The 15,080-nt window shown below is 34.8% G+C and overlaps 1 protein-coding gene and 1 non-coding gene across 2 annotated transcripts; one reads left to right on the forward strand and one right to left on the reverse strand.

Annotated features, from left to right (window-relative positions):
- Positions 175 to 2,879, reverse strand: LOC109708768 (cupincin-like). The gene is made up of 6 exons (XM_020230590.1): positions 2,219 to 2,879; positions 1,961 to 2,148; positions 1,761 to 1,841; positions 1,195 to 1,470; positions 582 to 924; positions 175 to 386 (listed from the first exon to the last, which is right to left on the reverse strand). The coding sequence occupies exons 1-6, from the start codon at positions 2,877 to 2,879 to the stop codon at positions 175 to 177; spliced, it is 1,761 nt and encodes a 586-aa protein (XP_020086179.1).
- Positions 14,408 to 14,480, forward strand: TRNAF-GAA. The gene has a single exon. It is a non-coding gene; the product is annotated as a tRNA-Phe (tRNA).

Raw genomic sequence — 15,080 nt, forward strand, 5'->3', positions numbered from 1 at the left:
CTCAAGCCTCACATTAGCACACTCTCTCTCTCTCTCTCTCTCTCTCTCTCTCTATAGCTCGATTACAGATCTGCATTTGTTCCTTAGCTCCTCTATATATACATATATATAGTTACTAGCCCTTCTAGCTAACTCTCTCTCTCTCCTCTCTTCTCGGAGCTCAGAAGCCGGAGTTCAGAAGCCGGCGACCACCTCGACGATCGAGGCCATGTCGCGGCCGCCGTACTCGCTCTTGCCCCCCCTCCCCCCTCGCTGCCATTCCTCCGGCCCCGCGAGGAGAACTTCCTCTTTCTGGGCATTGAACACCTCATCCACCTCCCGCGCCGACGCGTCAAACGACAACTCCTTCGCCTCCCTCTCCATCTTGTTTAGTATGTTGTTCCTACCTGCATGCATGCGCATCAAACAAACCATTCAATTTAGCTACCCCAATGTTAGCATATAAATTCTTCTCGAGTCTACCCCAATGTTAGCATATAAATTCTTCTCTACTCGAAAAGTAGAAGTCATAATTTATTCTTAATAATAACTACCATTTTATAAAATTAAAAAAAAATACGGTAGATTTAAGACTTTTATACCTGCGAGGAAGACCTTCTGGTTGTTCTCGGCGCGGATTTCGAAGCAGATCACCTGGAGGTTTTGGTCGCGGGAGGCGACCTCAACGGCGGGGTGGCCCGGCGGGATCACGAACACCGTCCCCGGCGACACCTGGGCGTGGACCCTCTGGTAGCGTTGACCATGTTGACCTCGACCACCCTCCTTTCCCCCCTCCTCCTCATCGCGTTGACCCTCGCGTTGACCCTGGCCCTCCCAGCGTTGACCGGCCAAGTGGGGGCACACCAACTCGACGTAGCCCCTCCCCTCCGTCACCAGCGCGATCTTGGTCGCGTGCGTGTTGTAGAACGGCGCTATCATGGATCCCTGTACAAAGGAATTCATGGAAAATTACACACACAACCCTCTAGAACTTAAATATTATATAAAAAACTGCTTTCCACCATTTAAATCTCGACTTGTGTTATCAAATAAATAAATGTCTGAATTTTAACCTTCAAACGATCTGCCATTTTTCATTTGAACTTCTAATTAGTTGCATATATATATATATGATGCTATTTTAACAAAATGATTCATAACACAACAAAATATTACTTATTTGTAATGTATGCAAAAGATGACATTGACTCATACACTGCTAAGGTTGGCGAAGGAGACTTCGACGTTGAGCTTCTTCAGCGGCCGGTAGTCGTTGGAGTCAGCCTCGTAGAGCTGGCCGTGGCGGTTTGAGTAAGCCGGGCGCTTCTTCAGTAGGTTGAAGGGGCCCTTAGTCACTGATTCGCCGAAGGGCCACCGACCGCCCTCGCCGGAGTGGTGGCGGCTCATCGCCCGGATTTGTTCTTCGGTTGCTCGAATTATTGCTCCCTTTCGCTGCCTCCCAAAGATCCTCTCCAGCTTGTCTCTTGGTGTCTAAAGATCAGTTAGGACGACAATAAAAAGAGAGGATCTAATTAATTAAATTTGTTTTTTTGAAAAATACACACGTATATAATAGTACGTGCATGCCTATACACCAAAGTTCAAATTTTGGTCTATGTTTGTTCTAAAAGCTTGTACTTTTTTTTTTCATGAACTCATGATTAATTGCATCTACACGAAAAATATATAAATACTTTTAATCTTGAGAGTTGAAGGTGGAAAAAACAAAAAAAATAAATAAATAGAGAACTAAAGTAACTAACAGAAGAGAGAACTCATACATTAAATGCTGCTTCTAAGACTTCATTGCTGAAGGTGCTAAAAAAGGACTCCGGATTTTTTCCCCCAGCACCAAAGAAATGCTGCACAACACAATCATAATATAACATAAATTTCTTTTGGTCAGTAAATCTCTTAATAAAAATTTCAGCAACATTTCAGAAATGCTGTAACATTTTAGAAAAAGCTCTATAATTTTCACCTCGAAGCGCCCTGGGGTGGAGACTGGTTGTAGAAGCTTAGCGACGGTCAACTTCTCGCGCCTGTCGCTGTTAATCACATACACGATCGAACCTGCGGGCACCTGCATAATGTCTCCTTTGTTTATCTCATGCGATTCCCTCTCCTCCTTGTTCTCCTCCTTTCGTAAAATTGTCACGGTCCCTCGCCCTACACAACAATATTGATCATCCATATCAGTTTTAGTTCAAAGCATAGAAAATAAAGAGAGAGTTCTCACCTTTAATCACGTAGCAAATGTCGTCGGCATCCCAGTGGTTAGGCATGGCAAAAGTTTGCGGGTTCAGCTCGAGGATCGCGAGGCGATAGTTCGCGATCCCGATCAGGAGGTTCGATTGTTTGTGGAACTTCTTCAATACCTTGAAGTGCCCGTGCTCGCTCCGGAGCCTATGTTTAAAGCTTTGGGGCTCAAACACATAAGGGTTCTCTCCACCCCTCTCCTCCTCTTCTTCCTCCTCCTCCTTCTCCTCCTCTCTTCTAGGGTTTCCTCGTCCCCTTCCTCTCTCTTCACTATATTTCTCGTCGCACTGCTCCTCGCACCGCCTCCGCTCCCTCCGGTCTCCTTGGTGCCGCTCCTCGCACCACCGCCTGCACTGCTGTAGCTTCTCCTGAGGGTCTTGATCACTCACCCCCGCATCTTGCTGTTCTTGCTGCCTCTCTTCTCTGTAACGCTCCCAGCACCGTTGTTCGCACTGGTGGCGCTGTTGCTCCCCGCGGCGGCCGCCGGCCTCTTCACACTGCCGACGGCATTGTTCGAGCCGGCGCTCCGCGGGGACTTCGCGGGGGTTCGCGAAGAACACTTCCCTCCCCCTCTCCCTCTCTCTCTCGCTTTCCCTTTCTCTCTGCTTCTCTTCGCACCGTTGTTCGCAGCGGCGACGCATTCCGTAGTCGTAGTGTGGCTGGCGCCAGCACTCCTCCTTGCATTGCTGGAGCTCGGGGTCTTCGCGGGCATGGGCCAGGGTGGTGCAGGAGAGGAGGAAGAGGGCGAGGAGGAGGAGGAGTAGGAGAAAAGGGGTTAGGGTTTTGAGTTTGGGAGGCGCCATGGATGAGCTAGCTCTTTGTTCTCGAAGCTTTTGGGAGACGAGTAGTGAGCATGGGTACGTGGAGGGACTCGTTACTTATAGGAGGAGAGGAGGTAGGTGAGCGTGCATGCGAGGCGATAAGCTTTGGGTTCTTTTGCACCCATGCCCCTATGGGGTTGTTTGTAGTACGATATTTTGTATGTTTAATCATCATATGAATTAAATTTTTTTAAAAAAATTTTATAATTTTCTGATTTAGTTTTTACTGTCTCTTATGACCTTTTGGTTTAAAATAAGTGGAAGGGTGGAACTTAGATTTCAGTACTTCCGGTGTTTATTTTGATATAAGTCAAAAAAAAAATGTAATTCAAGTTATGTTAGACCTCCACCCTATTTGTTCCTAACTTCCACATCTAGTTTTGTTTAGTTCGGGTATAAGTAAGAACTAGCTATTACAGGGATAAATACAAATATGAGGATAAGAAAAATAACGTTTGGATGAAAATTGGATTGTTTCCGAAAATAAGAAAAATAGTGTTTTGATAAATAATATGGAATAAGAAAAATAGTGGATAGTTATATATAGAAAATGAAGGTGTTAGTGGGAATAGTTATACCAGCTTATTTCAGGTACCTGAAAATTACTATTCTCGGGTAAAATAATTTACGTTTGGGTATAAAAGGGATAAGGGGTTATCCCTACTCTTATCCGTGATCCAAACGCTGCCTAGAGTGTCGAACTCAAGTTCCACCACATTCAACCTTCTCTAAAAAATTAATTAAATATTAAAACTAAACTCTATTTTACACTGGGTTAGAATTACCTCTTGACAAATATGGGTTAGATTAACTTTAAATAATAATAGAGAATTTAATAATTTAATATGTTGAATTTTGTAGGGATAAGTTTATCATTATATTTAGGAGATAACTGGATTTATTTACTTACATCAAAATAAATAATAGACCTCAAAAAACTAGTTACATTAGTATCAAGTACTTACACCAAAATAAATAAATAAAATGCTTAAATTTAATTTTCAAAATATGAGTTATATCAAAATAAATAACAAAAAAATAACTACACTTAAAAAAAAAACTCCAACAATATTATACTTAAGTTACGTTGAATCTAGAAATTCGTCAATCCAAGGGCCCCTTAAGTCACGTACACTAGCTACGTAGTAAATGTGATATAAATGCAAATTGCATTATTGTTTTTTTAGAGAGTGAAGATATTTGGAATCACCTCTTACAAATTTATAATTTTATTTGAAACTGAGAAGTACAAATAAATATTCAAAATTATATTTTGCAGTGTCGATCATTGATTAATTTAAATGTCATTTTATCGAAAATGATATGAGAGTAAACGAGCGTGTTTACTTCTGGAAAATTTCTACTCTAGCTCTCGAAACAATACATTTTTGAATATATAATAAATAGATAGAGCAACTTTGTCCATAGACTAAAACACACAAATACACATATTAGAGGGATATAGATGCAAAAGTTCCTAACGTGGCGAGTTGGGTCTGCATGCATGGCCACGTGGGCGCTAAAGAGGTCCGGGTCGAACGGCTCGCCACGTCCGGCCGAGCGGTTCAGAGCGTCCGGTTCGCGGCGTCCCGAACGGCTTGGGTTAACTTTTAGTTTGCACCGCTTTTTTTCCTCTCGAAAATGGGTTAAAAAATAAGGGTCCGGTTCGGTGCGGATACGCGTGGGGTGGCCGGAGCGACACGTGTGGGAGCACGTGCCGCGTCCGCTCGCGAGGCGCCACATCCCACCCCGCGCACGGGGGGCCACGTGGCTCCTGCGCCGCTCGGGTGCGGCCACGTGTCGGGTCGGGTCGGGTTGGGGGCGGGATCGGTTTTGTCGGGGAGTGTGGCTCGGTCGGGATATACTCTCGGGTGTCGGATGAGCGGTGTTTTTGGTCACATCGATGAGATCCGGGTGACGCGGGCACGTGCCCGATCCGTATTAACCCGTGGGTCTGAGTGAGGTTCTTTTTTATAAAAAAAAAAAAATTATTTGCATATACGTCCCTACAAATATAGTGAATTACAAATATATTCCTGCAAAACGGAAACTCTATAAGTTATTCCTGAAAAAACCACAAGTTATGCAGATATGTCCCTACTGTTAGAGTCTGTTAGAAAATTTTCGTTAACCATGATTAAAATACTTAATCATGATTAATTATAATGTGAATTTACAGTTCTACCCTTCTTCCTCTTCCTCCTCCTCCTCTCCTCTTCTCTCTTCTTCGTCGCCGGCGAGGGAGATGCGGCGGCGGCAACGGCGGCGGACCCTCTCCCTCTTCCTCTCCCTCCTCTCCCCCCTTCTTCTTTCTCTTCCTCTTCCTCTTCCCTCTTCTTCATAGCCAGCGAGGGAGAACATGCGACTACGACGGCGACGGCGAACCCTCTCCCTCTCCCTCTTTCTCTTCTTCTTCATCTTCCCTCTTCTTCTTCCTCTCTTTCTTTTTCTTCCCTCTTCTTCGTCGCCGGCGAGTCTCACCCGCGCCATCACCGCCGTCGGCTCCGGCGGCCCGAAGAGAAAGAGAAAGAGAAGAGGGAAGAGGAATATTTTTAGAGGGAAATATTTGTGAGCGTAAAAATGTCATTTTACAAATTCGCTGTTAAAAAGTTAACAGTTCACTAACGGATGTTAACCAGAGAGACATATCTGCATAACTTAGGACTTTTGTAGGGACAACTTATGGAGTTTTCGTTTTGCAGGAATATATCTGCAATTCACTATGTTTGCTGAGACGTGTATGCAAATAACCCAAAAAAAATTACCTATATATCGCTCAAAACTTCGAAAATATTTTATTTATTTGTTTATTCTTTTTAATTTACCACTCATATATTTCTTCGTTATTTCAAAATATCTCTATAATTACCATCCGTTAAGTTAACTTGGTTAAACGTGAGTTAAATATTTATTACAATTTAAAAATTAAAATATCTCTTTTACTCTTAACTTAAGAGCAGGCAAATAAGAAAAGTAGATGATGGTAGAAGGGTATATTTAAAAGATCAAAAATCAAAACATTTTTGTGCCCCTAACTTAAGGGCAAATAAGAAAAATCCGTGACGATAGAAGGGTATATTTGAAAAAAAATAATAATAATTTTATACAGATAACAGTTATTGTTAACAGTTTATTAATAGGATTTAACTCTATGGATGTATTTGAAATAGATTGAAATGTAAAAAAAATATTTTTTAATATTTTAATTAGTTTTCTAAAAAGGATAAATCAAAAAGTTGAAAATTTTTAAGAGATATACAAGCAATATTCTTTTGGTTCTCAAACTATGTAAGTGTCTAACGCTTTAGACTTCAAATTTAATTACAATAATTTTTAATTTAAAATTTTAAATTATTATAATTAAGTTATAATTCAATTTAGTTAACTAAATTTTAACAATATATTTGTAAAAATAACATAACATCTTAATTATTATCGTATCATCAATAACAAATTTTTGCCGCATCATTTTGCCAGAACCTCGTGACGGCTCTTTCCATTGATAGCCTCTCATTTGAGATAGCAAAAGGCAACGATACCAAATACGGCCTTAATTGCATGCTATACAATTCAAAAAATTACACTAAACTATATTATATTTATTCCATATTGACTATCTACAATATAATATTTTATCATCCTATCATTTGTACGGTCTTATTTAAATATTTGAATAAGTTATTGCTATAAATTGATAGAATTAATATACTTTACCAGCAACATAAATGGAATACAACATGTGTTTGCAAATATTTGATTTTATGTCCTTTTATATATATATATATATATATATAGATTAGCTTAGGCGCTGCGAATATTATTAATAATAAACGTTCTTTTTTGTATCAAGTTTTTAACTCTTAGAATGAAAATTGTATGGTATATTAGTCGGTTTAGAGTTGAGTGTCCCCTAGGATTGAGTGGTCCACTGAATTATAGTATTTAATCTAATAGTTAGAATAAAAAGAGTTGATCCAAAGGCTAAAAAATGATTAGCAACAATGGGATTTGCTACTATAGTAGCCCAGTCCAACTCTATATATATATATATATATATATTATATATATAGTTAATATATATTATATTATAAATAATATTTGGTTATCTTTTATAGAGCAATACTAAGTTAACAATCCAAAATTGAGTTATATCAATCCTATAACATCCTCATCTAAATTTTTATATACTAGCTAGCTAGTCATATCATTAATTATTTTTTATTTACTGAAAAATTGAAAATCTCACTCATCCTTTAATGAGAGATTATTATACTAAAATACTATAAATATCTAGCATAAAATTTTCAAGTAAATAAATTAAAAAAGTTGTAAGATTCTAATTAACGTGTGTGGACCATGTATGCTCGGTTTTACCAAGAAAAACGCTAATCTACAATCCAAAAACAATTACAACTATATACTGATTCAAATATGATGTTTAATTTGATATACTTAAATTTAGCTATTGAAGTTGAAACTATATGAAAAGATTCAACTAGTGTTTTAACGTCAAATTTACTAAAGTTTAAATTATAGCAACTGGAGAGAATAACTTTCAGTAAAAGTTAAACTTAATTACCTTCCAAATAAATTTTTGAACATAAAATATTTTTCTTTTCTGCATAAGAAATAATTCACCACCACATACATATATCTTTTTTTTGAGAGATAGGTAGCACGCTACCCGCTTCGTTTATTTCATTTAGAAATAAACTTAGCTGGAAATGTGAATCAACTAGGATTCGAACTTGGGTCTCGGGTACCAACCACCAAGCCCTTTGCCACTTGCTCTAGGGACGGTCGGTACCACATACATATATCAAGTTATAATTTTACACAAGGCATACGCAGTTCTCAACTATATATGTCAAACCACAATGCCTTTTATTACATTACATATTTGCATAAATGATGCTTTTTTAATTACATATTTTTAATTATATTATATTTATAATTTCATCCAATTAAATAGTCCATAGAGTTGAGTCAACTCCTCAATATTACGAATACTAATAATAAAAAATAAGTTTATATGAAATAATGAAACTCGACAACTAGATGCATAATTCCAAACGTATTCCTATACTTTTATTTGTGACTTTTAAACAATCGAATCATCTCACGATCCGTACATATATTTTATTAAATTTTGACTAAAAGTTATAAACGTACAAAATGAGCTCATGTGTTTTTAAAAAGATATACTTTAAACTCTGTAATCTATATCTATATTCTAAAGGGCGTGGAGGGTTTTTTATATGTGGACACATGTCCGTTTTGAATTTTTGGTGCACCCGGTGTACCATGGATTAAGTAAAAGAAATATAGATATTGGATTTGTTGGGTGCTGCTACTGTGGACCATGGACCTACTATACACCATGGGTGAATTGGATTTGTAGTCTCTTAAAAATTAACACATGTCATTTCAAACTTTTAACGGCTGTATTTTTTTCTACACTTTCAAATTTGCTTTTGACACTTGCAAATTTTGTTTCTTGACACCTAAAAGTTATTTGCCTAGCTACATGTCATGGTTAGAATTTTTTTTATCTTTTTTAGTAAATCGAAAAAAAGAAGATTATAATTTTTATTCACCTATATATATACAATAAGTTTTAAATTTTTTACAGCCTTTTTTTCTTCCAATCCTCCATCAGGTATGTTGTTGCTTGAAATTCTATTATTTTTTAATGTGCATTTAGTTGGCTTATTTCCTTTAATTGATGATATTTTGTAAATTGAATGATTATAAAATAGTAAAAACTATCTTTAAAAAAACATAAATTATTCATTAACAAGTTATTCTTGAATTTTTTTTCGAAATATTTAACTAATTACTTTGATATTTTTTTTTATTCCTTACCGTACACTATGTACCAAGCATTTATGTAATTTTAGTTACATTTTCTACTTTTGTCATTTAATATACATTCACGTAATTTGTTTGTATAAAGTAGATGATGTGCTCTTTTTCTATAAAAAATAAATTGCTGATTGCCGATAAGTTTTTATATAATATTTTTCTATAAAAAATGAATAGTTATTTGCTGATAAACTTTGATAGTTCTTACATACTTTAATTAGATGTTGTTTTTTTTTTATTTTTTATTACCATATTTTCTGTAATAAAGTTTAATTTATTAAGATAAGAGTGCTACTTTAATAATATAAACCTACAGGAAGCCTAGCTAATCCTTGGGTGGAACTTACTAATTAAAAAAAAAATCAACATTTAAATACTTTTTGTGAAGCATGTCGGTTATAATTTTCTTCAAGTATATGTTACAGCAAATCACTAACCAGTTATCAGATTTGCATACTTTTTTTAATAAAAAAGGAATAGGTATTTACCAATAAGTTTTGATGATTTTTACATGCTTTAATATATATTTTGCTTTTTTTAATCTTTATATTATTTTATAATAAAGTTTGATTAATTAAGATGAGAGCTGACTATGCCCTATACAAAATTTTTCATGCTACTTTATAATATAAATCTACAACATGCCTAGTTAATTCTTAGGTATATAGGACTTGCCAATTAAAAAAAACTAACATTTAAGAAAATTTCTTTCAATCATTCCCATTTGGTTAGTAGCTGTTGGGAAATGAAGTTTTCAGAAGGAAAGTCAGACTGTTTTTAGAGCTTATTCTGCTGTTGGTGGACAGCTTTTTCTTTTGAGGGAAAAAACGGTATAAGGCGAGACTAAATTTGTGAATGTTGGAGTATAGGAATATATTCTATAATTTATAAATATAATTAAAAATATACTTATTGTACCGCAGCAAAGCGCGGGTACACCGCTAGTAAATATATACAGATCCATTCGAAAGACAATGCATATAACACGTGTCAAAAATAATAATCCACGTGGAGGCACGACCGCTATCGCGCTGTGGCACGTACGTAAACTCACCTCATGCATGCGGACACGTACGTCGAACCCATGCACTATCTCTCTCTCTCTAAATAGAATTAACTTATCAGCTCACAACCAAACCCTAGCTAGGAGCTCGGTAAAGCTCATCCATGGCCACCAAAACCCCCACCACCCTCTCTTTCCTCATCCTCCTCCTCATGATCTTCTCTATCCTCCTCTTCTCCACAATCTCCACACCTTCCTCCATTATCGAATTCGAGTCCGAACACAAAAAGAAAGAAGAAGAAGAAGAAGAAGATGCTGCGGTGAAGCTCTGCAAGGAACAATGCAAACACCAGCAGCAGTTCAGAGAAAGGGAGCGAGCTCTCTGCGCTGACCGCTGCGACGAATACGGCCGTGTGAAGAATGATATCGAGAGGAGCCGCCGCCGCCGCCGCCGCCGCGCTGCCGACAGGCGCAGGAGCCGGCGGAGCGCAAGCTGGTGCACTGCAGGCACGAGTGCCGGGCAGGGCAGCAGATGAGCGCCAGGAGGCGGGCGGCGGGCAAGAGGCGGTGCGAAGAGGAGTACGAAGAGGAGGAGGAGGAGGAGTGGATCATTAATGAGGAGGAGAAGGGGCAAGGGAGAGGAAATTGTTGGAAAAATTAGTTCTCTTTTGAAATCTTTAGTCAAATATTTGTATAAACAGTTTTGTTTGAAAACAATTTATCCACTGTTTTTAGAAACGTTGATTAAGAACGCAATGAATAAAAGCTATAGAGAATAAAGGATTAGATGGAGCCTGTGAGTCGAGGCGTGCGATTGCACTGTCCTAGAAGCAAGATTGCCCCTCCACGTACGAGGCGCCGGCAATCACTCCTAGCGATACAACGACCTTCGTCCACCCCGTCGGCACGGCTTCAGGGTGGTGCAAGAACGAACCGTCACAGCTTTCAGAGATCCAGCAAAACAGTGAAGAAGAAGGAGAAGAGAGAGAAGGGAAGAGGCTCGGGTTAGGGTTTCTGTATTTCATTACTCACCTAACCCAGCCGCTCACCCTAGTAAATAGGAGAGTAAAAGAAGGGTTCCAACGGGAAGACCACCTTCCCGAGGTAGACCGTTGGGGCTGGTTGAGTCCCGAGGTGCGACCCTTCGACTGGACCAAATCTGGACCTAATCCAGGTAAAGTCAAAAATAAAATAATAAAATGAAAAGTGTAACAAAAATAAAGTGAACCGGGTTCACGCGCGCCGCCGCCCGGCCCGGCTCGGCTCGTGCTCGTGCCGTGCGTGTATTTAGACGAGAGCTCCACTCTCATCACTTCCCAAGTAATAACAATGAGAATAAAGAAGTATATAAACCAAAGCAAGTGAGGGTCTCTTTCCAATGTGGGACTAAACACCACATGAAAAGAGACCAAAGCTTGGGCTCCCAGGCAAGGCCCATTGACAGTGGGCTGCCCACAAAGTCCAAAGATCAAATTTAAGTTTTAATACATATGGGCTTTTGAAGAAGTTTTAAATCACTTGTTTTAAAATCAAAATACTAACAGAAATTATATAAGGGAGGTGGTAAATTGAGGGTTAGAAGGGGAGAGGAGGGGGTTGCAGGTGCAATGTAAGAATTACTAGTGGAGATTTTACATTATAATGTTTTTTTTTTCTTTTTTCTTTTTGAGAGAGAGAATATGCTTGTAGGGTTTTCTTAGTAATAATATGTCCTGTGCGGATGTTAGAACAAGTTATTCAAGAATAATATATTTCATACCATTCTATTTGGATGTCAGAATAAATTATTAGATAATTTATTTCGTGTAAAGATATTTTAGCATATTAATTGTAAGCAAGGAGTTCAATTTTTTATTAGATAATTTATTTCGTGTAAAGATATTTTAGCATATTAATTGTAAGCAAGGAGTTCAATTTTTACTCTTGCAAAAGTTAGTATGATAGTATATTTCACCTACGAAATTATTTTTTTTATTCAAAATTATACTTTTTATAATTTAGTATAAAGATCTTTTAGTAGGTTGCAAGTTTTCTTCTTTAAAAGTTTTAGTTTTCATGATTTATTAGGATAGCATATTTCACCTATAATGTGGTTTAACTTATTCAAAAAATAATTTGATTATCCAATGTAGTTTTCAATCCTGAGCATTTGATTGATTACTGATTGATCATACTTTTATCAATGAAATGTTTTAATTTTTTGAATAAATTAAAGAGATATATCGAATAGATTTTTATGCGTTCAAATATTTCATCACAGTTCTTATTCAAAGACCTTATACTTAAGATCAGGAGTTTGATTTTTGGTACGCCTGTAGGAGTTTGATTTTTGGTACATCTGTAGGATAACATATTTCAGTACGAGATGATTTATTTTATTCTTAAAAATGAGTTGAAGTTTAAATATGATATTTTGTTTCAAATATTTGATCATACTTTTTATTAATTAAATATATAAAATTTTAAGGGAAAATTTCATCACTACTCTTCCAAATAAGTCTAATATTATGAATGCCCTTATAAAAATTGCAAATCATAAATAATTTTTTAAAAGGGAGAAACTTTCAAAAATAGCCTTACATTAATTTATTATCAATTTGAATAAAACAAATAAAATTTTAACTTTGTCCTTATTGTCATTACCATTTAAATATTTTAATTGACTATAAAAATTATATACTTTTATAAACATTTCTTTTAAATTTATAAATAACCTACATTTAGGGATAAGTTTTTGTCATTTAAAATATATATATATATATTAATATATATATATATATATATATATATATATATATATATATATATTATATAATATATATATGAGTGAGGTTACTATGTTATCGAAAGCACGAAACCTTCCGCGCTTCTAGCTCGTTTTCGATATTGCGACTTTCGAATCGTCGATCGCTCCGTTAACTTGATCTAGAGTATTTGTAGTACTAGAAAATAAATTTTTATTTTTCGATATCATTTACCTAGTGATCGAAGGGCTCAAAATCAACAAATTTCAATGGCCGTAGTGACGCGTTTGCAAGTTTAACGGTGTAGTAAAATATCCAATCACTAAAATTTTGATAGAAAATCTTATACTATATAAAATAAGATCAATATCTTTGATTTAAAATTTTAATGTCATATTATACATTTTGTAAGATTTTTATTTTCAGCCGTTGATTTTGAGCCCTTCGTTCATAGACAAATGATATCGTAAAATCAAAAATTATTTTCTAGGTACTTCAATACTCTAGATCAAGTTTAACGAGCCGATCGACGCATTCGAAAGTCACAACATCGAAAATGAGCTAGAAGCACAGAAGGCGTCCTGCTTCGATCGCCATAGTAGCTTACCTATATATATATATATATATATATATAATATATATATATATATATAATCCTGACAAGTTAAGCTAAAAAATAGAAAATTCAATTGAAAAAAAATTTAGCAAAAAATTGTTTAAAGTATCAATTGACTGCTTAAACTAAGGTTAAACAATTTATTCAAAATATAACTTAAATATATATGCATGATGTGAATTAAGTTATTTGAACTAGCACAAATTTCTGTGTTTTGGCATCTCGAATTTTAAAATAAATGATATAAAGTATCTTATTTTATAAACCACACAATACTAAAATGATATATTTTACTGTTTATTTTAATATTTTAGAATAAATATATCATGCTAAAATACTTTTGTAAAAAGTTTTAGAAGTTAAGGGCAAAATGGATATTTTGACCATATTTATGATAATCTAAATATTTTATAATTCTATAAAGAGATGAACAGTAAGGGTAAGGGTATATTTGAAAAATAATAAGTATTTGCAGGGGTAATTGTGATAATCAAATTTATAGGGGCATCTATGATATTTTTGAAGTTTAGAGGGGCACAAGTGAAATTGACCCAAATTTTAAAGTACCCGAGTTTGGTTTTTGGTACGTACATAGGATAACTCATTTCACGCATGAGGTGATCTATATATTATTTTGAAATTGAAAACATAACTTGAAGGCGTGAAGCCAAATATGATATATCTTTTTAAATATTTGAGTATACTTTTATAAATTAAATATACAAAATTTTTAAGTAATTTGTTTAATGTTAATCTTACAATAATACGAGTCTTATTATATAAAATATAATATTAATTACTTTAATTTTATTGGAAAGGTCTCTAAACTTACACGGAAATTAAGTAGGTGAACTTTGATAAATATTGATATAGTAATGCTAACTCTACGACTACAACAAAAGATTATTGTAATATATCTTACAATTTCATCGTTTAAACCATCAACTTTTTGTACATATAAGTTTTGCCCTTAATTTTATCATTTTTTTTTTTCGTTTGTTTGTAGACATTTTTGCTGTTGTAGTATATTTATTTTAATTTTTTACATTTTCATTGTGAATTATTATTTTATTTAATATACATTTAAAATAAAATAAATAAAATGTAAAATTTTATCACAGCGGGGATAGCTCAGTTGGGAGAGCGTCAGACTGAAGATCTGAAGGTCGCGTGTTCGATCCACGGTCACCGCAATTTTTTTATTTTTTAAACGAAAAAATATTTTTTAATAAATTTTTCTAATTAAATTATGTTTATAGTATAACATGTCAATCGTTTACATGGCTTTACTGGTTTTTTTAATTTTAATATTAAGTTGGAGAAAATGATCTAATACTTATTTAAGCTTTAAAAATGTTAAATTTTGTGCCAGCTTTTAATTTATTTAAATTGAACAGGTTAATGACTTTTTTTTATCATTTATCTTTACAAATTTAATTAATATATTTTATATAAATTATATAAAATATATTAATTAAGTTGGAGAAAATGATCTAATACTTATTTAAGCTTTAAAAATGTTAAATTTTGTGCCAGCTTTTAATTTATTTAAATTGAACAGGTTAATGACTTTTTTTTATCATTTATCTTTACAAATTTAATTAATATATTTTATATAATTTATATAATTATTAATTTATTAAAATAAATAATTGATTTAAATTTTGTGCTGAAAGAGCTTTCACGTGATTAATACATTTTAAATTTTTTTGCAATTTAATGATTTTTTATCTAATAAATTAAATTTTTTTGTATAATAACCAACGCACAAAATTAATTAGAAATAATAATAA

The sequence above is a fragment of the Ananas comosus genome, linkage group 4, assembly GCF_001540865.1.
Source record: "Ananas comosus cultivar F153 linkage group 4, ASM154086v1, whole genome shotgun sequence".
Classification (NCBI taxonomy): domain Eukaryota; kingdom Viridiplantae; phylum Streptophyta; class Magnoliopsida; order Poales; family Bromeliaceae; genus Ananas; species Ananas comosus.

What these genes read in the sequence shown, in the direction of transcription:
- LOC109708768 (XM_020230590.1), bottom strand. Translation starts at nt 2,879, where the DNA reads ATGCGTCGCCGCTGCGAACAACGGTGCGAAGAGAAGCAGAGAGAAAGG. An exon ending in CCTTCGCCAACCTTAGCAGT is followed by an intron (nt 925 to 1,194) that starts GTATGAGTCAAT and finishes TCCTTTGTACAG; the next exon opens with GGATCCATGATAGCGCCGTT. An exon ending in CCAGAAGGTCTTCCTCGCAG is followed by an intron (nt 387 to 581) that starts GTATAAAAGTCT and finishes GCATGCATGCAG; the next exon opens with GTAGGAACAACATACTAAAC.